The sequence below is a fragment of the Sparus aurata genome, chromosome 16, assembly GCF_900880675.1.
Source record: "Sparus aurata chromosome 16, fSpaAur1.1, whole genome shotgun sequence".
NCBI classification, from domain to species: Eukaryota; Metazoa; Chordata; class Actinopteri; order Spariformes; family Sparidae; genus Sparus; species Sparus aurata.
This window is the reverse complement of record NC_044202.1, coordinates 22,797,558-22,823,347: the sequence shown is the minus strand read 5'-3', so window position 1 is coordinate 22,823,347 and position 25,790 is coordinate 22,797,558. Positions and strand designations below refer to the sequence as shown.

The window sequence follows — 25,790 nt, the reverse complement described above, 5'->3', positions numbered from 1 at the left end:
GCAATTTAGTGTATATGAAATATATTAATATTTTAAATCTTTCCTTTTTAGCCAAAGCATGACTTTTTCCGTGAAATTTGCCTTGTGGCATGGTGCCTATTATGTCATATTCCCCAAAATGAAATAGATAATTGCCACTGTAATGGCATTTCCATTAATCTGTCACTCAAAATGGACTTCCTGGATTGTATTTTATTGTCTCAGCAGTGCACATCCCCACAAACGCATCCCAATGCGTCGTTTTAACACAGGGCTGTTTTGGTCTGAATCCCTGGTGTATCTATGTTTGATAACCTTGACAGGCTGGGATTTGTTCTCATAGATTATGTCCAGCACCAATGCCTCAATAAACAGAAGACAGAGAGCTGTAGCATATTTCCTCCTGGAGAATGGATAGAACAGCTGGTCGGCAGAGTTTTCACATAATATGGAAATAGAATCAAAATGTATTTACCTCCTCTGAGGAGATTTTCTGGAATGTCCATCTGCATTTATGCAGACTAATGGTTTCCATATTGCTGGTGGGAGATGTAAGGAGGTTGGGTCGTGGGGAGGAACACCTGTAACAAATATTGTGTGCTGCCACTGTTCATCAAACCATTAAAATCACCACAGACCTACATTTGTGAGCAAATTTTGGCCAGACGAAAATATTTTAAAAGCAGCTAGTACAGCATGTATTCTAAAAACTACACTAAAATTAAATATCACAAAGTCCTCTAGTTTCCACTTCAGAGAGGCACAATTTATCCTTCACAATTTATGGATTATACCTTCTCAGCCCATGAAAACAGTTGTGTGATGTCCTCTCTGCCTTGTCTCAGCTCTGACAACCTGAGTGTAATCTTGTCTTGGGCTTGGAGGCTTGAGGTTTAAATGACACAGGCTTTCACCAGGGAGGGACGACTGATTAAGGGAGAACACTGCATTGCATCATGGAAGCCAGTGTTTTTAGAGCTTGACCAGCTTTAGAGACTTAAGTCCTGAACCTACAGTAAAGATGTGGCAAGCCAGACTAAACTAGCTAATTTTTTAAGTACTGTAAATCATTTTTGAAAATGTTTTTGCCTCCACTGTCCTCTGAACAAAAGAAACATTGTGCATTTCCTTCCTCCTGTTTCCCATCCTCCATGGATGGGAGTTTAGGAGCTGAGTAGCCTTGGGAACAAAGTTTGCTCTCCTCCTCTGTGTTCTGCAGCCCGGGCAGCGGAGCCGGCGTCCTGAGGGGAGCCACTCAAACGCTGGGAACAGAGCGTGGGAGGGGTCCTGAAGGATCCTGCTCGCCATCCTCAGTGTCAGTGTAAAAAGTCAGAAGAATGTTCTTATTGACCCCAAAAGTGTTGAGCTTCCTCAGGAGATACTGCTGCTGCTGGCATCTCCTGAAGATCTCCTCAGTGTTGGAGGCAAATTTGAATGTACTGTCAAAAATTGTGGCCAGGTGTTTGTACAACAAATCAACTACTCTATAAGCTAACCGGTAGACCGTACGAGCAGCCACCCACAAGCAATTACAAGTCAGTTAAAAGCTCAATGCCTCTGAATGGCTGCTGATGGGTACCTTGTATGTCAAAATATGATGCTAAAGGGTCCTGACAAACCATTGGGTTTTGACGACCTGGGAGAGAGACTGTGTTGGTTTATGGTCTCTGAGCTTCCAGTCCAAACAGCTAGCTGACAGCTTACTGAACTAACCAGCTATCAGCAGCTACAGTTAGCTGCTCCCTTTTTGTTTTGAGTATGAATTTGGAAGTAGGCCAGATAAAGGTGGCTGAGATATCAGTTTCTTACATATCTGGCTCTTTACATTAAAAAGAGGTTTAAAAAGGTGCTTTACAAGTTGAGAAAAATTGCAACTAGAACTCATTGTGATATCCACCCCCAATAGAGTCTTGACACTGGTGGAGGTAGCCCCTGGTCTGAATGGGTGTGATGTGGACCAGGACTTCTGATGAGCTCATTGGAAAGGCACATAGACACTGGATATGATGTAGGCTGTAGGTGAATGGGCTGCAGGAGGGCTGCAGCAATCAAATACTAAATGACAAAGTTGACAACTGACAACAAAGGAGAGAGAGGGGAACGTTCTTTACGGTTTGACAGATATGATATGGCTCAAAGAGGTCATGGCAGAATCTAAAAGAATGAACAATCTAAGACAGGTTATTCAGATGGAAGTGGGAAAATAGAGAGAGAGAGAGAGAGAGAGAGAGAGATAATGGACTGTTCCTGATAGAACATTAGCTAGGTTTCGCTCAGTGAGGTCAGTTTTGTGTTTATTTAATGTTTTTTTTATTATGAAAACATTTTAGGTGACAGTGAGCTGACCAGGCCGCTACAGTAATTTGTGATTAGCACACCTTCAATACGTCATCAAGGTACCAAATGTCCAGAGAGGAACAAGGGTGTATAGCCTTTCTCAACCCCTCAGACTGTAATATGTATTTGAATGTTTTGAAACAAAATTTGATTGACTTTGAATGCTTTTAAATCAATTTGGAAAAAGGCCTGGAGACAGACCTGTCAGGGCTTACGCTAATATTTTGGATGTTTTGCTTGTACTGCACTTTGTCTGTCTGAGAAGCTATATTGTAATATTGTCTGTTTTTTAATTTTGTGTCTGTTTATAATCACTTCTCCTGGTTCACTAAAGGTAATCAGCATCATGCCAGTGTAGCTCTACTGTGCAACCGGCAATGGAAAAACCTCTGAGGCTCTACAATAGTCTTGTTAATAATTCAGTTAAAGTTGCCCAAAATTGTATTCAATTAAATCTTTTCCAGCTGCTTTCTGTGGCACACAAGCTTGTTTCCTGGACTGGAAAAATTAGATAAAATTAAATCTATTGAAAACTATACCCCCATATCCCTGAACAGTAATGAATGTTTGCTCTGTTGTGGTCGTGTAGTGGTGTAATGCTTCATCTGCATTGTAACCTTATGTGGTCATATCTTCTAATGGCCACCCTACTGTGTTGAACATCCAGACAGTACTGTTCATTAGGTGATTCATCAGGAGAGGGTAATGAGCTTTCTGTTTGAAGTATCTTAGTGTTGCTATATCAGGCCCGTCTTTGTGGTTTTTAAACCACAGTGAGACACATTCACAACTCCAGTGGAGAAACCATTAAATCCTGAATAAACACAATGATAATATACAATATATACACTCGATACACAAGATTCATGAAATAAATGTGACCTGTCTAATAGACTAATATTTGGCGACCTGTCACCGTATGTATGTCATGGTTTTGGTTCATTTGAAGAATACATCTACCTGTCACACCTTGGCTGGAGCACAGGTCAATGCCCTGCTGAAAAAAAAAACAGCATAGACCAGCATGATGAAGCTGGTCCACCAGCAAGGTCCCATTACAGAGACTGAAGTTCTCGGCTTGTGGTCCTGCTGCTGTTTCTTTTGTCAGGTCGTCCTGTGTTATCCACCTTTGTTTCACCTGAGACAGCAGAGATATTAGACTAACCCGCTTCTTTCAAATCAGTTGTGTGTGAAAGTATTGCAGAGCAATGGGTGGAATGGATGAGGACAGTGTGTCGGTGTTGCTCAACAGGTATGTGAGAAGAAAACCCATGGAGCAACTTCCCCTTGCTGTTTTTTATCAGCTGAAGGGCCAAATACATTAATGAAGAATAAGAATAACTTACTTACATAGCGTGATTTGTCACTGCACTTGTGGTGTCTTGATTACTGCTAGCTACCACCTTTATTAGTCTAGGCCACTCAATACTTAAGCACTAAGAATAGAATAGAACACAGTACTGCTGGTTGACACATGCTTTAAGTTGTTCCCTCCAAAACTTACAAATCACTAAAAGCACTAGTATCATGATTCTGTTTGTTTCAGTGACTTCCTGTTTTATTGTGAAAGTTTGCCTTCATGTGTTGTGTGTTGCTTTTCAGCTCCTCCCTTGTGTGGATTTCCCACCTTTTTTCTGTGTTCACCTGTGTGTTATTTGTCAGTCAGCGCTGTGTGTATAGTTTGCGTGCTCCCTGATGTTTTCGTCAGGTTGTCCTGTGTTATCCACCTTTGTTTCACCTGAGCCTGCTGTATTCCATAAGCCTGTTCCAGTGTCCTCCACTATCTACCTGTGTATCCCCCTGCTGTGTGTCTGTTTTTTTGCTCATCGTGTTTTTCAACTTGTTTCTTAACTTTGCTTTTGGTTGTACTTTGTATTAGCTTTGTGTGTTGCCACTTTGATTTTAGATTTTATTTTCTAGATTTTCAGCTTGTTCATTAAAGCTTGTTTTCAGTTCACAATCCTGTTTCCCTCCTGTGTTTTTCTGCATTTCGGTCCTCAATATAATTTATGGCTAAAAAAAAACGTGACAGACCCAGAAGACACCAGCACTGAGTTCAAGAATATTCGGGACAATCTGGTTTCACGTTTTGAAGGATAACAGAGACATTGTGCAATGCTAAAGCCATTTCTATATCTAATATGAAGTTGGTCTTTAAGCCTTGATTATGGGAAGCTCCAAGCGCAGCAGAGCTCTTTTCCAGATTGGCTATCCTTAAAAAGATTTTGTGAGACAAATTATATTCCAGTGGTTCTCCGTCGGCGGTCTGGCCGACATCCGCCGTGGTTCTCTGTCGGCAGTCCGGCCTACTCAAGCTCCTGCTCGCCCTCCAGAGGGCTTCCGCTTTTGCTGCTGGCCTCCTCTATTGCCTCAGTTCACCACCTTCGGATCATCCCTCGGCCTGGTTCTGACACAAGTTTTGGGATTTTACTTGCGGGATTTCTGGCTTATTGAGATAAAGCTAATTTTTAGTTCCCAATCCCGTTTCCCTCCTTTGTGTTTCTGCATTTGAGATTCACCAAGCTTTTGTCTTAAACGTGACACATTGGTGTGTTCCCTTTAAATACTAATAGAACAAGGCAATAAAACCACCAGGCTCATTTGCTGAGAAGCTCAGAGATGACTGCATTGTTATTCCACAGTGTATCATTACAAACTACAACAAAGTAGAACAAGATGGCCAACAACAATCTATAACAATACAACACAGATGCAAATGAGTCATGGCTTAAGCAAACAAGCAGGTGCTATACCATAAAATCCCTGCTTGAATACAAACAGCAGCAGGACCACAAGCCGAGAACTTCAGTCTCTGTAAACCATGACCTCAGACTGATGGAAGTTTCACATACTGAGTCATGTCACTGCAAATTTGCTGTTACAAACACAGGCTCTCAGTGGACAAACCACATCTGTCCACCCATGAAGTTAGGTATCCAAACAACAGCAAGAGAGGTTAGGTGATCACCATGATGTCATTGAAATGTTGTTTTACAACAGGAAACAATGCTCATTCTTTGTCATCACCTATGAAAAAAGCGTTGACTTTGGTTAATGACCCCAGAAAGGTTATTACATCAAAATGTGTGAATAACCTGTAATGGAAACTGAGGACCTGGCAAACCCTAAGGTCTGACACATGCTCTATAAAAGTATTTGCAGTCCAGTTGCTGGAAAATTTCAGCATTGTAATGCAACCCACAGGTACGTTTCATACAGATCATAGAAACATTTCAATAAAACCATACCGCACTGTCGTTTCACATTCAGACGCATGTATATGAGCTAACCTTCGAGTCACGAGGGTAAGGAGATAGACAAGATGGCTGCCAAGCCAGCGACCACTGTTCAGCGTGGCTTACTGCTGAAAACTGGATTTTTTTAACGAAACAATGTCTAGCCATGTCTATGATAAGTCCTCAGGCTTTATTCTGTTTCATTCTGCCGCAATCTAATGTTGAAGTTGGGTTGGGTTTAAGCTGGTATGATTACTTTGAGATTGTTATGACATGATCAAGGTAAGATAAGGTAAAGGGCCAAAAAAACAATGTAGACTAATCAAGCATAATTCCTTTACGATGCCCCACCCAAGAATTTTTTTGTTTGTTTTTGCTAGTTAACTTTTTATTACCAAACATATAACTCAATTCCACAAAATAGCAGCATCACAATGTAACACCTAAGAACAATAAAACAAAAAAGGAAAATCATCTTTGTTAACACAGAACAGGTCACACAGGTCTTTACATTGTCACCTGCTGATGGACTCTCAATGACAGGACTTGTGCTTTCAGAGGTGGTGGTTCTCTGCTGTGTATCTGTCCCTAAACTGCTGGTTGAGGACGATTGATCAGGGCTTGGTACTGTTGTGGAGTCTACAGACCTGCTGGCCGGCCGGGGTTGATGTGTGCCTGAACTGCTTGTTGAGGTTGCTCTTCATCTGTATCTTCCTCTTGGCCACGTGCTCCTCCTTGTACATATCTCAGCGTTGACCCTGCATTAATTTAGAAATGCAATGAAAAAAAGGATCAGTATAGAAAGAGACAAAATATTCAAACAAAGAATCTTGTACCGAAAAAAAACATTTAAAACTGAGAGCACGCAGCCAAGGAGCTCTCCCCCTTTATTACTTCTTTATCAACTATTTGATTCATCTAATCTGGTCTAATATAAAATGTGTAATAGAATAAATTGCAATATTGCACACAATTCAACAATACAGTTTGCTTTATAACATTCATAATGACATTTTATATTTATATCTTACCAACAGGAATAAGAGCAAAATGATACACCTTATATATATATATTACACAAGAGTACATTCCTGAATCTTAAAGGTCCCATATTATGAAAAACACATTTTCACTGGTCTCTACATATATAAGCTGGTCCTCCCTGTGCCTGCCAACTCCCAGAATGAGGAAAGCAAATGAGTCCTGCATGGTCTCTGCAGCCCACCCACTGGTAAAACGCCGCTCCTACAGGCTGTTCAAATTCAGCGCCTTTCGTTACGTAACGTATGTCATTTTCATAGGCCAGCCTCCTCTGCACGGTGAGAGGAGATATCCGAGAGGGGGGCATCCATCCCTGATAGGGATGGGAATTGATAATAATTTACAATTCCGATTCCACTATCAATATTGCTCATCCATCCAATTCCTTATCGATTCTCATTGGGTGAGGGAATAAGTACGAATTTGTTTGTTTGTATTGACTCCCTTAAATATCTGCTCAGAGGACGCAGCACAGAGTACACAAATTATGTGTAGAAACCTCAGAACAAACCTAAAAGTAGGTGAACTCATAGCCCATGACCCATAGCCTAGGGCAGTGTTTCTCAACCAGTATGCCATGGCACGCTAGTGTGTGCTTGACAGGTTATCAAGAGTGCCTTACCTAAGTAACACTGCCTCTGTGAGCGGAGTAGCTAGAGGTGCAGGAGAGCTGCTGCAGCCTCTGAGGCAGCCAGACTCTGATCGTCAACATCATCTAAATTTGACAGACAGTTACATTGGAGATTATTCGTATAGTAAAGTTTACACAATGAAATGGCACTCACATCACATTAACTAAGTAGACAGAGCCTGGTCTGCCTGAAGAGGTTAAAGTTACCTTCAGCATTAATAACAGATGGCGTACCTTTTGCTCCGCTGCTGCTTGACTAACTTGCATCGCTAAGTAGTAGTGTATTAAACATGCGACAGTCCTGCAAATGAATTGCATGCTGTGTGGCCAAATGTTTCTGTATACTGGAGGTAGTTCCCCCCTTTGATGAAATGGAAACTTTACAAGTGTTGCAAGTGACCGTATTGTTGTCTTTTCGCGTGCTATATAACCAAACTTTAGAGCGCTTCTGCCTCGACGCCATGTTTGCTGCGTTCTGAACCAAAACAACGCAGCGCATATGTGACGTCATGATGCATTTGCAACGAGCAGAACTGATATGCAGAATAGTTGAGCAGGCATGCTAACGATTCCAAGGAATCGACTCACTGGGTGCTGGTTCTGAAGAAAAACCGGTTCTCGATTCCCATCCCTAATCCCAGAGGTGAAGTTCGGTGTGTCCAGCAGTAAGACAGCAGTGTTTCACAATGTCGTCGCTCAGAGCTAGACAAACACATTGCTCTATTGTTGGTTGTAAAAATCAACATAAGTGCCTATATTCTGTCCCAGCTACAGAAGAACAGAAGAGACAGTGGTTGCGTTTCATTTTTAACGACAACGTGCCAGCTGCAGTTCGTGTTAGCTTGTATGTGTGTGTTATCCACTTCAAATCGGACTGCTTCAGTAACAGTCAGTACAAAGCTGGCTTTGCCTCGACACTGACCCTTGTAAAAGGATCAGTCCCAACCATACTGCACCTAGCAACTGCACCCGAGCCACAGGTAAGTGTCGCCACATTGTGATAATATTTACAGATGCCTAAGAGTATGGTGAAGTCAGCTGGAAACTGGCTAACTAGTTAGCTCCACTTCGGTCCGCTATGCAATGGCGTTTAAAGCGAGTTTAATGTTTATAATATAACGAGGGAGCTTGGTTGTCACAGTAAAAAGTCTGGAAACATGTGCAGACTGGAGACAGAGACAATGCGAACAGTGTCCAAGAGTTTAGAGACTGTGTTGGAGACACAGCTTTAGCTAGCTGTAAGCTATTAGCTACATGGTAGTAACTGTAACAACACATAGAACAAACTAATTAACATTATTCAGACGCACTAACTATTCTGAAACTCTTGTTCTGCCTGTTTTGTGATATACATGCCTAAAAGGTGGCTAATATTTCTATACTGTACTATACTATATCGGTATTATAATTATTATGACTATGATGATTTTTCATTAGGCTATTTTTGGTGCCCCCCTCAGCACTTAGTGTCCTACGCACAGCGCGTGATGCGCGTGGTGGGAGCGGCGCCTGAGACTAATTGTGAAAAGAAGAGATACAAATGTCAGACCTTTTCATTTATCCAGACCGCTCTAAGGCAACACAAATACTTCTTGGCCATTTTAAATGCTGATAGTTAGATGTCTAACCTATTACATGCAGAAAAAAAAAATAAATTACATCACTATTCTTAGCCCTGCCAATAACGGCCTAATTGGTCAATCTGATCAAACTTTAGTTTGTTTTGAAGTACCACTTCACTAGAGTCACAAATTCTGTACATGGCCTTAATGAAATGTTTTATGTCAAAGTCAGTCATAGGCTGCTTTTAAGCTTAAGACTTCACGTCTGGATACACTGCATGATCTGGCTTTTGCTGTCTCCTTTCCATTGGAGGGTCAGAGCTCCCTCAGAGCATTGGGACGGTCATTCCACTACAGGGTAGTGTATATATAAATTTCATAGTTTTTATAGTATTTCTGTACAACATGTTTGTTTGTACACTGAATTAATAGAGAAATCCCCCCCTGTGTTTGCTACCCTATAAAGCATTCCTCCCTCTCGCTGACATTACCACCACAGGACTTGAAAACAGATGCAGTCATAAAGGCATTTATTAGGGAGGCCTTAGCGCTCGCTTTAATGTGAAGGTTGCACCTGCTAGCCTGCCAGCCTAATGTGATCCCTCCTCTGCTTTGTGGGAGAGGGCTCCTGGTGCTTTAACACCTTCTGGGAGTCCCAGGTGCATACTCCCGCATTTGGGCCAAGTTTTTTGTCTCTCTCCATGTCTGTTTTATTCCAAGACAAAAGAGAACAGCAATACACGGGTAAAGGAAAGAAGTGGATTACCAATATGCTAAATGCTCACAGCTTTCTTTTGTGTTCCTATACTGCAAGTTTATCTAGTGTGATATTGTTGTTTACAAATCAAATTCGTAAGTTAGTGAGATACCTCACTACCTTTACTGAGTTTTTTAAAATTCTGGCTTGATGACCTGGGGGTCACCAAGATCACTCGATATCAACCTCTTACAATCATTTGTGTCTTTTCCATTATTAATTTCATGGCAATCAAAAATTCACCCGTTGATGTTCTCACCACATATTTAAGACCAGGTCATGGGGGTAGCAGGCTTGACTACCTGACACACCCCTGTGTGTAGCGGCTTTGTCCAGCTCATGGGCCAAACCCAGGCCAGATGGGATATGTATTTCTCCTGCATGTTCTTGGTCTGCCCCAGGATAGCCTTCAAGGTGGAGGTGCCTTGATTCCTCCACCTGCAGATCTACAAAACCAACTCAACTAGCTCCTTTAATCAGAGGATCAGCAATAATAGTAAGCGCTCATCCAAATGTCCAAGCTTCTCACCCTGTCCAACCCTACAAAAAAAAAAAAAAAAAAAAACTCATGTTGGTTGTTTGTATGTATGATCTCATACCACAAGCTCAGGGCCACAGCACAGGTGAGATGCGGTAATGAAGATCTTTGCCTACTGGGCAGCCTGGACATATAAGAGTGACTGCATGGCATGTTAACAGCATAACACAGCATCAATGCTCATTTCACCACAGAAAGTGTTTTATGGGAATTATAATGATGTGCATGGATGTAGTTAATTGATAGGCAGTGGAGCCAAAGGAGCATGTGGACAGAAGACGGGGTTGTTAGATAAGAGTTTAATAATAACTGTTATAGTGGAAACTACAAGCTCAAGGATGTGGTTTAAGGACCGCATTTAACCCTGTTACACCTGTTTTCTGCAAAGTAAACAATGCTGTTACTATTTTATGAGTCTGACTCATAGCTCACTTGAAAAGCCTTCACTGTGTACTTTAATCCATAACTTCAGCCCGAGCCATCTGGGATGGTTCGATGCTAATCATCTTTCAAACACTCATCAGAGACAGTACATTTTTCTGTAGTGCAGGCAGAATCGCTGGAAAACACAAGAGACAGAGTGAATGTGTGTTATACATTTTGCATATTTGTCCCAAACTACACAGAAAAAAGATACCCTGTTTTTTTTTTTTTTTTTCTTGACTTGTTTTCTGTCATGGGTCACAAGTATTTTTGTCAAAAGAGACAATGTTCAGAAAAAAATAAAAAGAATGACAAAAACTAATACCCTTCCTTTGGAAAAGTGAAATGTTACATAACCCTGCCCCCTCTGACCCCGTTATAATTATCAGAGTCTCTTAATTTATCTGTTTTACAATAGTTTGTACATACATTTTGGTTGATAAAGATGAATAAGCATTTATATTGGATATAGAATTTGTCTTTACTGTATCTTTTAATGTGACTTACACTTGAGCTGGGGTTAACGAGTTATAGAAATTATGACAGGCCAGAGACAACAAATTTTGTGAATGAATGAAAGAACAAGGGAAAAAAGAAAACCTCAGGAAGTTTTTTTCAAACATCTCACCAACATGTACAATTAACATTGATGGATTGTTATTTATGGACTAAAGTTCACATGTGAAAGACATATTTACACCAATGGCCTCATTACTACTTTCAATCTCACTGTTAATATAATGTACATCTTAATCTGAATCTCATTGTCATGAGAAGTTCTTGTGTTACACATTCCATTTTAAGGTGATACGGTGTCACCTAGTGAGCAAGATGCAGTAATGCAGCCATCGTAGATGAGGCTGCACTGGTGACTGGCATTTTTTCTGAACAACCAGACACTGACAGTGAACTCAGAGAGAAGAAATCAAATATTAACCACTTTCTATTGATATGTCGCTGATTAAGAGAGAACTAGCGGCTTACCACAATAGACAGTTATAGCAAAATACTTTGCATTTAGATATAAACTATAGCCTGATTAGAATGAATCAACATTTATTTTAATTGAAAAGATCTCAGTAACGTTTGGTGTCGATATGGATAAAGGGAGTGATTCTGGAATTATTACTTTCATTTTTCACTTTCTTTAAAATTGAACGCATTGAATTCAACGTTTTTGTTGTTTTCTGTGTGTGGACCAAGGAGACGATGACTGAGCAGGCCGAAGCTTCGCTGAGTGGAGCCTGAGCCACACGACATCCTCTCCACCGTGGTGACCTGGAAGAAGGCAGGACACACAATAATTAGCAGTAAAACAGAATAGATCAGAGTGAAGAGGCATCAAATTTGACAGAAATATAGATATAAGGGAAAAGTAGAACAGAGGAGAGCAATGACCAAGCGGAGCCCAGAGTATGACAATCCATAAGCATCAGTATGTGAGGCAGCAGGAACCAGGAGAGGTTGATGTTCCATCAGAAGGAAGTCTGAATGAAAAGAGAGGAGGAAGAGGAAGAGAAAGCTATAGAGAATGGACAGTGAGAGAGCCACACAGCTTGCAACTTGCGAAACACAGAAAAACAAAAAGTTAGAGAAATGCAATATTAATCAGAATGAACGCATTGTTTCTCATCGGCAGGACGATGTAAATTTTAATACTATAGGTAAGAGACTCATTGAGACTGAGACTGATCCACTAAAGAAGCTTGCTATCAAAGTCAAGGACTCATTAAAGGCTAAGTCAAATGAGTAAGTTTTGAGTTTAGATTTAAAGGCGTCGATAGAGCCAGATTGTCTGATGTCAGCTGGGAGGTAATTCCAGAGAAGGAGGCCGATAGGAAAAAGCCCTGCAACCAGCTGACTTCTTCTTAATCCTGAAACAATCAGGAGCCCTGAGTTCTGACAGTGTAATGTGCGAGGTGGAATATATGTTTTAATGAGATCTGACATGTACGATGGGGCAAGGCCTTGCACAGTTTTGTATGTCATCAGCAGTACCCCAAAGTCTGATCTGACATGAATTGGGAGCCAATGTAGTCAGGCTAGGATGGTTGTAATATGATCAAATTTTCTTGTATGTGTTAAGACTCTAGTTGCATCCTTCTGAACAATTTGAAGACTTTTAGTGTTCTCACTTGTCAGACCGGAAAATAAAACATTGTAATAATCCAGCCTAGATGAAACAAAGGCATGAACCAGGATATCTGCACCAACCGTGGACAGGAATTATGTAATTTTAGCTATGTTGTGCAGATGGTAAAATGTGATCTTGGTAATTTCTTTGATGTGCTGATGGTCAGAGAGGGTAGAATCAAATGTTGTCAAGAGTAACTGTCACCTGATCAAAGTGGTGTCTCTGTTGAGCGGGGCCAATGACATCTCAGTTTTATCCGAATTTAGGAGCAGGAAGCTTTCTGACATCCAGGCCCTATGGCTAATGAGGGCCTGGACATGTCCATGGCTGTTTTCCACTGTTCTTCATTTCGTACTAGTTGCCCCACATGCAGAAGCAGTACTACATTGGTGGTTACTATTTTTTGTTGTTGTCCTTGCTCTGATGTGAAGTCACAACTGCCTGACCAATGCTTGAACATTTTCCAGCAACTGGTAATGGGTTATAAGTGAGCCCCACGGAAGATTGTACAAGAAACAAAAAATAACTACACTGTTGAAAAAATCTGTAATTTTGCAGAACTTTGCCAGTTCATTTGACAGACTATTCCTGTATTTTTTTTTTAATTCAAAACATATCCTAATGTAATTATATGCTGCTGGACAGTGGTTTTCATTGTGAAGGACTTGGGTCGGATTTCCTGCTCCAGTCCAGGGAATGTGACTTGATGCACAATCTTAAGTGCCTCATGTCAGTTCCTCTCTCCGCTCTGCCGACAACCAGCAACAGTAGCAACATTACTATAGAAATGGAGTCCGCTAAAATAAATAAATAAACAGCTGACAGCATAATACAGAAGTTCCACAGAGCCCCTTTGAAACAACTTGTCATGTTATTTTGTTTCTTCCATTCCTCTATGAGAGTCTTTTGACTGATGCCTCTTGTTTTTTAACTCACAAGTATTTTTATCATGACATTTGGGTGACTTCACCTCTCAGAGGGGAGGGTGTGTGCAGCAGCTGACAGGGAGGAGCTTGAGGTTACAGAGAGCACAAATGATTGTGCAACCTGTTGCAAAGCTCAGATTGCATGTGGACTGCAGATCAAGCCTGACCCGATGCAGCACACACTCGGGGACATAAACCTACTCTGTTGCTCAGCAAAGGTCTCGTTGGCAGAGCTAAATTTAACCAGTCATCTGCATTGCTGTCATGGCTGAGAGGGCCAGTCAGGCTGATCATGAAGGGGAAGAGGAACTGGGACAAGACAAAGATACAAACTCTCCTGATGATCAACATAGAGACACTGTCACTGTTGGGGAATCCCCAGGTGTAGATTCTGTTGAGGACCAGCAGCGTCCGACCCAACCTGAAGAAGACTCAGAGTGTCCAGGTTGCCAGTCGTTGGGCATACTGACCCTACCATGTGGCCACAAACTGTGCCCAACATGTATCGAGCTGAGCCAGGGTGAGCTGGGCCAGGCCGGCTGCACCATCTGCTATGGATCACAGCTGATGGACTCGGTCCTGCAGACACTGCTGGAAGCCCTGTTCCACGACCAGCCAAGAAGACCTGGGGTCCTGCCTGGAGCTGTAGAGGAGAGAGTCAGGGCGGCAGAGGATGGAGGGAAAGCTGTGGGCAGATACAGAGGAGTGGAGAAAGACGAGCTGTGTGTGGAGCATGGAGAAATGCTCACTGTGTTCTGTCTAGAAGAGGGGGAGCCACTCTGCCAACAGTGCCAGCAAGACGAGCATGAAGAGCACCAGTGCTGCTCCATTCAGGAGGCTGTCCTTGACTGTAAGGTCAGACACCAAATCAGCACACAAACTGCACTCCGCTCAATAGTTAGGCTGGGCTGCAACAACATGTGTTAAAGGGACACTTCACCTATTTAAGACATGAACATCACTTCACTTGTCTCGAGAAGTAGAGTCCCCTCCAAAACTATTGGAACAGCGCAGACAATTCCTTTATTTTGGCTGTACACTGAATTTGGGTTTGATATCAAACGATGAATAGGAGACAAGAGATCAGCATTTCAGCTTTCATTTCCAGGTATTTACATTTTAATCTGTTAGAGAGCCTAGAAGATAGCACAATTTGTAACAGAACACCACATTTTTAGGTGAACAATGGTATAGGAACAGGTAAAGATTAAACTAGATTAGAGGGAATAATGCTAAAGGTTTCTCCCCTCAGTGTCCTCTTCAGCAGGTAAAATGCATGCTCAGCAGGGTTTAAATCTGGAGATTGACTTGGCCAGTCCAAAACCTTCCGCTTACCCCTGATGAACTCCTTGGTTGGGGTTGTTTTCTTTTGCTGCATGATGAAGGCTCTCCAGATCAGTTTGTTCCACCTCTCTTTAAACTTGCAGACAAAATGTTTCTGTAGACGTTCTGTAGAGTTTATTTTGCTGCTGCCTTCATGTGATGATCGTGATCATCATCAATGAAGATCAATGAGCCCATTCCAGAAGATGCCATGCAAGCATAAGCCAAGATATTACTCCCAACTTGTTTTACAGAATAGTGTGTTTGGGATCGTGAGCATATCCTTTCTTTCTCCACACATTAGCCTTTCCATCACTTTGGTAAAGGTTTATATTTGTCTCATTAATCCATACAACTTTGTCCCAGAACTTATGAGCCTTGTCTCTGTACTTTTTGGCAAATTCCAATCTGGCCTTCCTATTTTTATTGCTAATGAGTAGTTTGCATCTTCTAGTGAAGCCTCTTTACTTTTGTTCTCAAAGTCTTCTGCAAACAGTGGATTGTGATACCTTCACTCCTGCCCTCTGGACGATGTTGGTGATGTCACTGACAGTTGTTTAAGGATTCTTTCTTTACAGCAAATTGAAACCCCAAGGCTGGAACTGAGAGTAGACATTCAGTGCTATTTATTGTTTGAATAATCACAACTGGGCAGCAAAAAACACCTGTCAGTTACATGTTCCAATAATTTTGCTCACTTGAAAAATGGGTGGGTTCAAACAACAGGTGCTATCTTTTAAATTCTCATATTCATCTGTTGCTGTCAAACCCAAATGTTTTCAGTGTACAGCAAAAATAAAGGGAATGGTCAATAGTTGTGGAGGTGATGGTGTGTGGTGTACATGGTAATGTACAGTATGTCATCAGGTACCTTATCAGATATTCTGTCTGCAGAGAGAGCTGCGATCGGGCATCAGAAGTCTCCAGGAGCAGATAGAGAGTTTAACCTCCATCAGACAAGGCTACGAGGATACTTCGGCTCATATCAAGGTACTGATGGAAAAATGATTCAAGACTCTATTGTTTATGTATAGACCAATCTCAGAGAGCTTTTTATTGACATAGCTACACTGGAGTACCTGAGCCATGTGCAGTTAGGAGTGACATCAAAACTTAAAGTATTTATTTTCATAAGAGCATGTCAATTATGTGATCTTACTGGAATTGCTCGATTGTATATCATCATCAGAGATTTGGTTGTTGTATAAGTCGCTTATGACTAAAAAGTAACACAATAACTTAAGTGCAAGGAGATCAAAGAGAGAATTAACATATTTGCTGTCAGTCTCTGATAATGCTAACTGTATTTAAATTTGCTTTACAACCCTGGTTATCATTTTAACATGCCTCTCACATTTCCTCCCAAAGAAACCGGTTGAATATGTCTCACAGTGATATTAAGGTTTAACCCATTAGCATCGATTGATGACTGAGGCCTGGAAGAAAAACAAATTGACACAGTTTTATTAACATTGAGTGTGAAACAAGAATTTGCAAACCATGCTGCTATGCACTGTAAATAAGTTAGAGCTGTGTAGAAACTGACAGAGGAGTTTTACCAGTTTAACTGTATATAACTGTGTCATCTGCATACATCTGAATACCCGCTTGATAAGATGAGTAAGAAGGTTTATCAAAAAATGTATGTTGTTTTTTTTTTTTTTTTTTTTTAAATAAGGCAGTTTCTAAGTGAAAAAGATATTTTGAGTGACTGTTCGAAGGTTTCCAGACGGACTACAGCAGTTAATCATTTCTAATTACAACACGTTTAACCCCATCTGCTTTGTGTTAAGGGAAGATTATTCAGCAGTTTCAGTGATGTGTCTTGTACTAACCCAAAGTATCCTCAGCTTTAATGTTGCTCACCTACCACAGAAGTTGTAGCTAGATGTTGCTGTTAAGGCTTTTCCACAAATTCTTGGAAAATTCACAAATTGTTCTAGGTCTTAAAACACATATAGGCTCAAAATCGCCGTTGTTCGCCATTGTACCATACTTGATCAATTACAGTATTGCTTTGAAAAGTAATGAAAGTAATATGAAATAGAATATGAAAGTAATCCTCTAACAAGATGTTTCATTACCTATTACCTAACAGAGCCAATCAGTACAAACAGCCCAGATCCTGAGGGAGGAGTTTGAGAAGATGCAACAGTACCTCCGTGATGAGGAGGCTGCTCTGATGTCACAGCTGAAACAGGAAGAGGAGGAGAAGAGTCAGAGGATGAAAGAAAAGATTGAAAGGATCAACAATGACATACACGTGCTGACCAGCAGTATCAGAGAGACAGAGGAGGCCATGGGCTTGGATGACTTTGTCTTCCTAAAGGTTATTGCTATCCCCAGGAAGCAGGGTGGTTCTAACTGCAAGATATTGTTTATATTTATCACATAGTATAGTTTTGTATCCCAGGGAACAGGACTAACAACTGCTTTATGCCACTATAAATTCAGTTAAAACAATTCAGCAATGTAAAACCTAGCAATAATCTTAAACATACATTCTTTCACCTATTTATGAGAAATGTTATATACTTTTACCTCACAGTAAATTAATTGCACTTGGTCATTATTCTTCTAAAATAGTGTAATATTGGGAAAAATGCAGTCTCACCACAGGGCCCATTTAGTAGCTGTTCTGGAGCTCTCAATATTACGCCATGATCTGCCGTACATCAATAAATAGACATTGCCCAGTTGTGATGAATTATTTAATGGAAAAGGTAATCTCATCTCATGATGATGAGAAAGTATTTTTAGTGATGTGCTACTTTAGGTCTACTCAATTTTCAAGGTAAACATGTGGAAATCTGACAGTTTGATTTGATGGTAGTGGTAGATTAAATTTAGGCATCTCTGGTGTCAAAGAAAAACTTTTGACCAGATAACAGGTCACTTGTGCTTGGAAAACTTTATTAGTTTATTTCTGCTCTGTTTCCATGTGAAGATGTGAATTTATAGTTCATCAGTTTCTCTGTCTCTGCCTCTGTCCCCACAGAGCTACAAGAAGGCCTCTGAAAGGTGAGTTCATTACTAATGTGTTCTACAATAGATTATTTCAACAATTATGTTGGAAATGTAATGTAGAGAAAATATTAACATAAACTACATTAAAATCTTATTATGTCAGGCTGTCAATTTACACAATGATACAGTCTTTTTTTTTCAAAACAAGGGAATTTTCCATTTCTACATTTCTATAACTTTACACTAAACAAAATGTAACACTTTTTTTGGCCCTCATTTTTCACAAGTGGAAGTAATAGATGCAGGACTTTTTAATGCACACACAATCATTATTTTTCTTTGACTATTAGCACAAATTTCTTAAAATTGTGTTGGTGAGCACTTTTACCTTTATCAGATAATCAATCCACCTGAGTGTGACACATTGAACTACTGATTAAACTACATAATTAGTGCATAGGCGGGCTTAGAGCTGGACTGGTCACAATGAAAGGCCACTCCAAAATGCACAGTTTAATCACACAACACAATTAACGCAGCATTCTGCACAGAGTTGTTTCCTGTGAACTGAATGTTCCTTTCACTATCATAAGTCATCTCTTGTGTGGTTTCTGATCATTTGACAGTACATCCAACCAGCCACACAAATGCTAATCATGTGCAACCACGACAGCATGCTGTCAGACAGCACCACAGGAGGCTCATTCTCATCCTCTCCAGGGTCTTGACCCCACCGCACCTCAATTGCATCTGGCACTTTGTAGAAATGTTCTCTTCACAGATTAATCCCGGTTCTCACTGTACTGAACAGTGCCCAATGGTGGCAGTGAGGTTATGGTATGGGCAGGCATATTAAACAGAAGACAAACACACCAGCATTCTTTGGTGGCAGTTTGACTGCAGAAACATGCTGTGATGAGATCTTGAGGCCCATTGTGTTGCCATCCAGGAACAGCTGTAGACACACCTGTCAACTAAAAATGCTCTTAAATCGGCATCTTGATATGATATCCTGTTGTTTATTCCAGGGCTCAGTGCAGAGTGAAGGAACCTGACGACGAATCAGGAACTCTGATTGATGTGGCCAAACACCAGAGCTGTGTGCAGCACCAAGTCTGGGACAAGATGCTAAGGATCATCCAGTACTGTAAGCAAAGCTTCACCCTGTGGCCATACAGAATACTAAATGATTGTGTAGTTCAGATCTTTTGTCAGAGGCCAATATGATTTACTTACCAGTGTTACAGCACACATAGTAATGATGTTAGAGATGGTAAGTAATTTGAGATTAAGAACCAACAACAGGAAAGAATGCAGGCCTATTGATGCTGCCGCAAGAAATCTAATTTGGTTAACTAAATATACTTAGAAGACTTTAGGATTATAAACTATAGGAACATAATCAGAATTTTGAAAATGTCACCTGCCAGCAGAAAATGCTATTCAATTGAGTTTACTGCAAAAAGTTGGCTCAAAACTATTCAGGAGTAAAATATGCATAAAATGGAAAAAAAAAAAAAATGGCAAAAAACCTAAATCATTAAGCAAATATAAGTCTAATTAAACAACCAGACAGCTACTGCAAAAATGCACTAGTGTAATGTAATTTACTACTACAGCCTCATTGCAACTTGTGAATGCTTACGTGCTTTGTAAGCTAACATTAACAACTCACGCTCCTACCCTGCCAGTCTGCACTGATATGAGAGGTGCAGTACCAACTGCGGCAACTTCACTGCTGTATTCAAGTTCAAATTCAGGCATCATATGCCATCAAAGGGGCATGTGATAGTCTGCCCAACTAGCAAACTAGAAGCTATTGTTTTATGCTTGTAAAGAAAGGGACCATAATATATTGAAACAACAGAGTTCTGATAACCCTCAGCTTTAAGTGTGCCTCTGAAAGGCCTTCATTGGAAGCGTCAACACTTCGACCTACCCCTCTATCCCAACAAGAATTGGGATGCCCTACCCTGTGGCATAAACAGCCAAAATGGAGGGAAATAGCTAAGTGGTAGTGGCTAGGGGAGTAATGGGATGTGGCCATATACATGTGCATTTTCAATTTGTGTGGATTTTTGGAATTGATTCCTGTGTTTGTTTCATATTCACTCAATTATGTTCCTCAGTTCCGGTGACCATGGACCCGAACACAGGCTCAGTGTGTTTAGGTGTGTCTCCTGACCTGTCTAGTGTGTTTGTGTGTGAGGAGCAGCCTCTTCCTGATAACCCAGAGAGGTTTGTGAGTCCACCGAGCATCTTGGGTTCAGAAGACTTCAGCTCGGGGAGGCACGCCTGGGAGGTGGAGGTGGGAGATAACAGTCACTGGTCTCTTGGTGTGGCTAGTGAGTCAGTCCACCGAAAGGACTGGTCCAATTCTGATCTAAACCTCAGTCCTGCCTTTGACTCAGACATAGACCCTGGTGGTGGCCTGTGGACTGTGTCCCTCTCTTCTGGGGAGTTTTGGGCCTCCCCTGGTCACATCGGCCCCCTCAGACTGAGACGAAAACCAACCAGAGTCAGAATTCAGCTGGACTGGGAGAGGGGGTGTCTGACTTTCTCTGATGGCAATGACAACACCCTGATCTATCGTTTTAAAAAGCAGTGGAGCAGCATTCTGAGACCCTACTTCTCTACAACATGTTCAAAACACCCACTGAAAATCACAGCAGGCAGAGTGACTGTTAACATAGAGTAGTATCACGCTGTCCCTATTCTAAAGGAACAGTAGAAGTTTTAAGAAATAAATATGATTGTCAACCCAAAAAAGTTCATCTCAAATTCATCTCAACAATGATTGGCCTTAAATGTACTGGTGTATTGCATAAAGACTTGATTACAGGGATGATGCTAGCTCAATACAAGTCACAAAACTATGCCTTCATACAGCTCCAAAGCTCTGTTATTATATTCATCAGACTCTTTTGTCCAGAGCGCCTTACAGTTATTCATACACTGATGGCGGTGGCTGCCATGCAAGGTGCCAACCAGCACATCAGGAGCAGTCTGGGGTTCAGTATCTTGCCTAAGGACACTTCGACATGCAGACCAAGGGAACCGAACCAGTGACCATCTGATAACAAGACGCTGGCTCTACTCCTGATCCACAGCCTCCCAAGAAGAACGTGTTGTATCTTCTTAACTGGGAAGTAGGTTACCGAGGCGGTAACAATCTACTTAGTAACCCCCTGGAAACACATACTCATATCTAAATAAATTAACAGTTCCATTGCCAGTAACTCCAAAAACGACATAAAGTATATCAATGTTCCCAACAGAATACGACTTTTGCAGCACACCAGAGACAGAAACACTGGATTATTTGCGTCATGTGGTTGCAGTTTGGTAAGATTAAGCCAAGAAAACTACTTGGTTATGTTTAGAAAAATATTTGGGTATAGGTTAAAATGACTTGGAGAACTGTTTAAATTGTGTTACATACAGTGTTGGGGAGATGTAAACTACATGTAGTTGAACTACATAGCTTAACTACAATTTGCTGTAACTTGCTGGTAGTTAAACTACATTCATATTTTGTGCTGCGTCAAGTAATTCGACCACTTTTTGGGTCAGTTTTTGTAGTTTAACTACTCAATTTACAGACTACAATTTTGACCAATGACATGAAATATTTTTTTGTTTAAAAAAAGAACTATATACCATAAATTTTATTTTATTTTTCTTTGAAAAAAGGCATGAAACATGTCATGACATGCTAAGCCAACGCTGCCTCTGATTGGCTTGCCCTGGCAGCACTCAAATGCTTCACAGAGTGGGTGGGTCTTTGTGCCAAGGAAGGCAGTGCTCATGGCACAAGCATGTCATGGACCAACCCTCCCGCTACCACCAATGCGCCCCCAAACGCGCCAGCCCAACCACGGTCATATTTGAGCATGCACATGTTGGATATAGATGCATCTACAGACACAACACAATGTATTCACATGTGAGCCCTGCAAGCCGAAGACAACAATAATTTTGACTTTTTTTGACTTTTTCCTCTCGAGTTGAGAGGCATATTTCTTCTGGCATGTGAATTTTTTTATTTATATTTATATTGTGTTTCATATTATATTTGTTTTATTTAACGCTGATTTAAATGAGTATCGTGAGTATAAGTAGTTGCTAAAGCTACTTTTTTTTAGCAGTAGTTAGAAATGAGAAACTACATTTCTCCAGGGGTAGAAATGTAGTTTGAACTACACGTAGTTTTACAAGTTACGCTTGCAAAGTAGTTTCCCCAACACTGGTTACATATTGTACGTGATGAAAGTTTTGGAGTTAAGTATGTAAGTGATTTATAATAACTCACTGTTGACTTTTCATTCCGTATGGTACACAAACAGCAGTCTCCCCCTGACCTCCTCCCCATATAGCCTTTAGCGTTCTTTTTCTGCTTCTCATGACTTTCTCTTTGTTACCGTGGTTATTACTACAGCCACTGTATGGTCAATTTCCTGACGATGATAGGCTGATTCTCGAGGTGTATGTAACGTGTGTGTTTATCAAAGCCTGATATATCTTCTTTTTCTGTGCCATAGAGCTCCATTATGGTCTAAAAACTATTAAAACACATTAGTGAGCCACAGTTTTGTACTGGTGACATGTTCCTTCATTATCATGAACACACACTGCAGTTCATTTGTACCGTCCTCTGCCTTCTCATGTGATCACATAGACAGAAAGTTCAGTGTTATGCACTAATAAGCTTGCAGTGATGTCTCAGACATTGTCTGTCTTGAGACATCTTCTAAAACATACTTTTGTGAAACTGAATTGAAGGTAAAGAATTCAAAAACGTGAATTATTAGAAATTACTATTTGATTCTGTATATACACTGATGATGAGCAAGTGAATAAGGAAGGCAGTTCTAAGGCCTATGCTCCATACAGCATCTACATGTACTCAAGATAAAGATAGCCTGGAAGAAACTGGTCACGTGTTTGCATTAACGCATGGAGAAATACGCAAGAGGCACTTTCCTAAAGAGTCCTTACATCCAGCAGGGGGTGCTAAACATGTCACAAATAAATGTTACATCTGTTAATCTGAAAATAGTCGCCAACAAAAGACTGCAGCGTCCATCTTTTTTTAGGAAGTTACTGAGCACCTTTTTTTTTGCCAGCATTGCTACATAAATCAGTTTAACACCATATAGATATGCATGGTACCTGTCCATCAGTCAGTGGCTCAAATAACTCTGTCTCTGTGCTGCTCCACATGTTAGATCCCCAAACTCCATCCAGGGCAATGTGATGGATTTCTTACTAGAAAACATGTTATCCTCAACAAGTGAGGAAGAAAAGTGAAGTGCCCTAGCCATGAAGCTAGGGCTCAATATTCACTCAAGCCAGGACTTTATTTTCCAGGTTTGCAAAGACATGGGCCTGGATGTCTCAAATGTAAAATAGATTGTAACAGTTAACCCACATTTTTTAAATGCTTAACAGCCAGATCTTCCATCTACTATATATGTGTGGAAAGAAGAGCTTTAGGAGGAGTGCCACAGTAGATCCCCACGGGACTGTAAAACCCACAGTTAAAATGGAAGCAACGTAACACTACTTCCTACAACATCAAGCAGAGTTCTCCTCGGATTAGAACAAATGGAGATGAGACAGCACTGACCTGAGAATGGAAGAAAACTTGCTTTGGTTCCTAACTGTACTTAAAATATTAGTCATTATCGTTCATTGTTAATGTAGCAAATATAACTTTTGTTTGCAGCCAGAATCAACAACAAATGAAAGTTCCTTGATGCAGCTTTAAACACAGCCTACAAATACAATACAAATAAACATGTAATGATGAAACGATTGATATATACATGAAACAAGATTAAAATGCATAAGCAAATTAAACAATAAAAACAGGAACAGGAGCTAACCCTAACCCTCAAAGCTGAATGGGTGTTGACAGCTGTACAGTACTGCAAATCTTTTCATTCAAGACATGACAACAGCTTTTTTTTTCACAGTCTAATAACTACAACTGGAGTTAACAAGCAAACCTACATCAAAGGCTCATGGAAGTTGTAGCCTTTGTAAGGAAAGGCTTCACAGCAGCGATGTCTCCTTGTCACAAAGGGCCTTTCTAAGGTGTCTTTCTTCTGCTGGGACAACACCTGCTGCTGTTTGTCTGTTGATATGTTAGTCACAAGCACCTCTCCGTGTTTCTGTCTGAGGGAAAAAAATCACCTGATCTCTTTTGGAAGTGACACTCACATACAAACACTCAGAAGCATTTGGCACATGTACACGTATCTGACCTTTAGACTCAGCCAGCACACGCACATTCACTAACACCAATGACCTTCTTTCCTAAAATATGCTACCAAGACATCACATTACAAATCACAACAACCAGTTCAGCCAACTCATGAGGGACGTTATAGCTGAGTCGCCTACAGTGCATTGAAGGACAAGGTAGGTGCATCAAAGAAAAACAAAATAAAAACTGGATGAATATTGAGGACGATGGTGTTCATTTGAAGGTTCTTGAAATAATCACAAGAAAAAGCGCAACCAATATATTCTTTAAACCTACGTTTGCCAAATCAGCTATAAATGGACCAGAGATTGTCTGTAGCATCCACAAAACTAAATTGTGGTTACTGAGGTTAATATTGTTGTATTTACTCCTTTTCACTTTTAAATAAAAGGACTGATTTATTAAAATACAAAGATTCAAACAGTTCCGCTTGCCCTGTAAACTTATCACATGGTTTTAGTTGAATACCTTTTCAGGCCTCAAAGGGCTCAAAATAAATAAATAAATAAATAAATAAAATAATAATATACATATATATCAAATATATATATATATATATATATATAAATATATATATATGATTTGAATAAAAAGCTGCATTATATTCAGAAGCCATAATCCCGACTGCACGCACTAACACATGACACTGCCACTCAAACAAATAACCAGTCATACTTAAACACACACTGTATACTCTACCTAATCACTATATTCACTTCCTCTGGACACTGGCAGACCACATTATGTTTGACTGCATATGTTGCACTCTTGAACATTTTAGTGACTAGGACTATGTCCAAAATTATAATTGCTTATCATTAATATTACATTTTATGATTGCTGATTATTCAACAATCATTATTATTTAAAAACACCTTACCATTTCACTTAAAACTGTAGAAAACCCACCTGCTTTCACCTAACAAGCTCTAGTGTGATATTGTGTTGTCCAGTAGATGGCAGTAGCGGCTAGAGTATGTTGCGAGCAAGTAGGATTTCTGTTCATGGCTGTCCTGACTATTGGTAGTACACAAACATGACGTAAACACAGTAATGTCACAAACAGGGACTGATCAACAAACTTAGCAGCCAATCAAACTGTGACTGTAAATTCACTTGACCTGAGGAACTTGATGTCTACATTTACCAAACCACTTATGAATGGAGAGGAAATTGTTTGAAGCAGTTCTACTGTCACACTTTGCTTCCTGACGCTTAACATCCTCGTCCCTTAGTGGCATCCTCACAGAGATGGTCTTGCAAAAGGATCTCAATCCAGCATGCAAAAAGAGGAACAGCCTAACCAAAAGAAAAAAGTAGGGTAATGATTGTATTCTTGAATGCTCTTGAACACAGGGAACTTGGTCACATGTGACTAACTGCTGTTTAATGGTTCCACACAAATGGCAAGTGGACAGTGATTCCTTTTGTATTGGCTCATTCACAAAAAAATGGGTACAAATTAGCCTCATTTTCAGTTCATGCATGAAGCCCTGGGGCAGAGGCACTCAATGAAGCTCTAGTTAAAATTCAGACAGGATTACTACTCTATTGCACGCTTCAGCCTTGAGTTCATTACTCATACCATTATGTCGGTCACTCACAATGTACTAATTTGCTGCCTCATTATCTGGGGCTGTCAATTGATTTCAGCTGTTCACATCA

General features: G+C 40.5%; 1 protein-coding gene across 2 annotated transcripts; it reads left to right on the top strand.

The window, feature by feature from the left end:
- The first annotated feature begins 13,706 nt into the window (after window positions 1-13,706).
- LOC115597310 (tripartite motif-containing protein 35) lies at window positions 13,707-22,442 on the top strand. Of its 2 annotated transcripts, XM_030443122.1 has the most exons (6): window positions 13,707-14,419; window positions 15,782-15,877; window positions 16,986-17,216; window positions 17,886-17,908; window positions 18,883-19,001; window positions 19,984-22,442. In XM_030443122.1, exons 1-6 carry the CDS (start codon window positions 13,829-13,831, stop codon window positions 20,550-20,552), a joined length of 1,629 nt encoding a protein of 542 aa, XP_030298982.1. In that variant the 5' UTR covers window positions 13,707-13,828; the 3' UTR covers window positions 20,553-22,442. The 2 variants fall into 2 exon arrangements, with proteins under 2 accessions (XP_030298982.1, XP_030298983.1); XM_030443123.1 differs by lacking the exon at window positions 15,782-15,877.
- Window positions 22,443-25,790: the final 3,348 nt, after the last annotated feature.

Bases quoted from the DNA above. Each gene is read 5' to 3' on its own strand.
- LOC115597310 (XM_030443122.1), top strand. From the start codon at position 13,829: ATGGCTGAGAGGGCCAGTCAGGCTGATCATGAAGGGGAAGAGGAACTG. The intron at 14,420-15,781 runs GTCAGACACCAA...TTCTGTCTGCAG, and splicing joins AGGCTGTCCTTGACTGTAAG to AGAGAGCTGCGATCGGGCAT. The intron at 17,217-17,885 runs GTTATTGCTATC...CTGTCCCCACAG, and splicing joins ATGACTTTGTCTTCCTAAAG to AGCTACAAGAAGGCCTCTGA.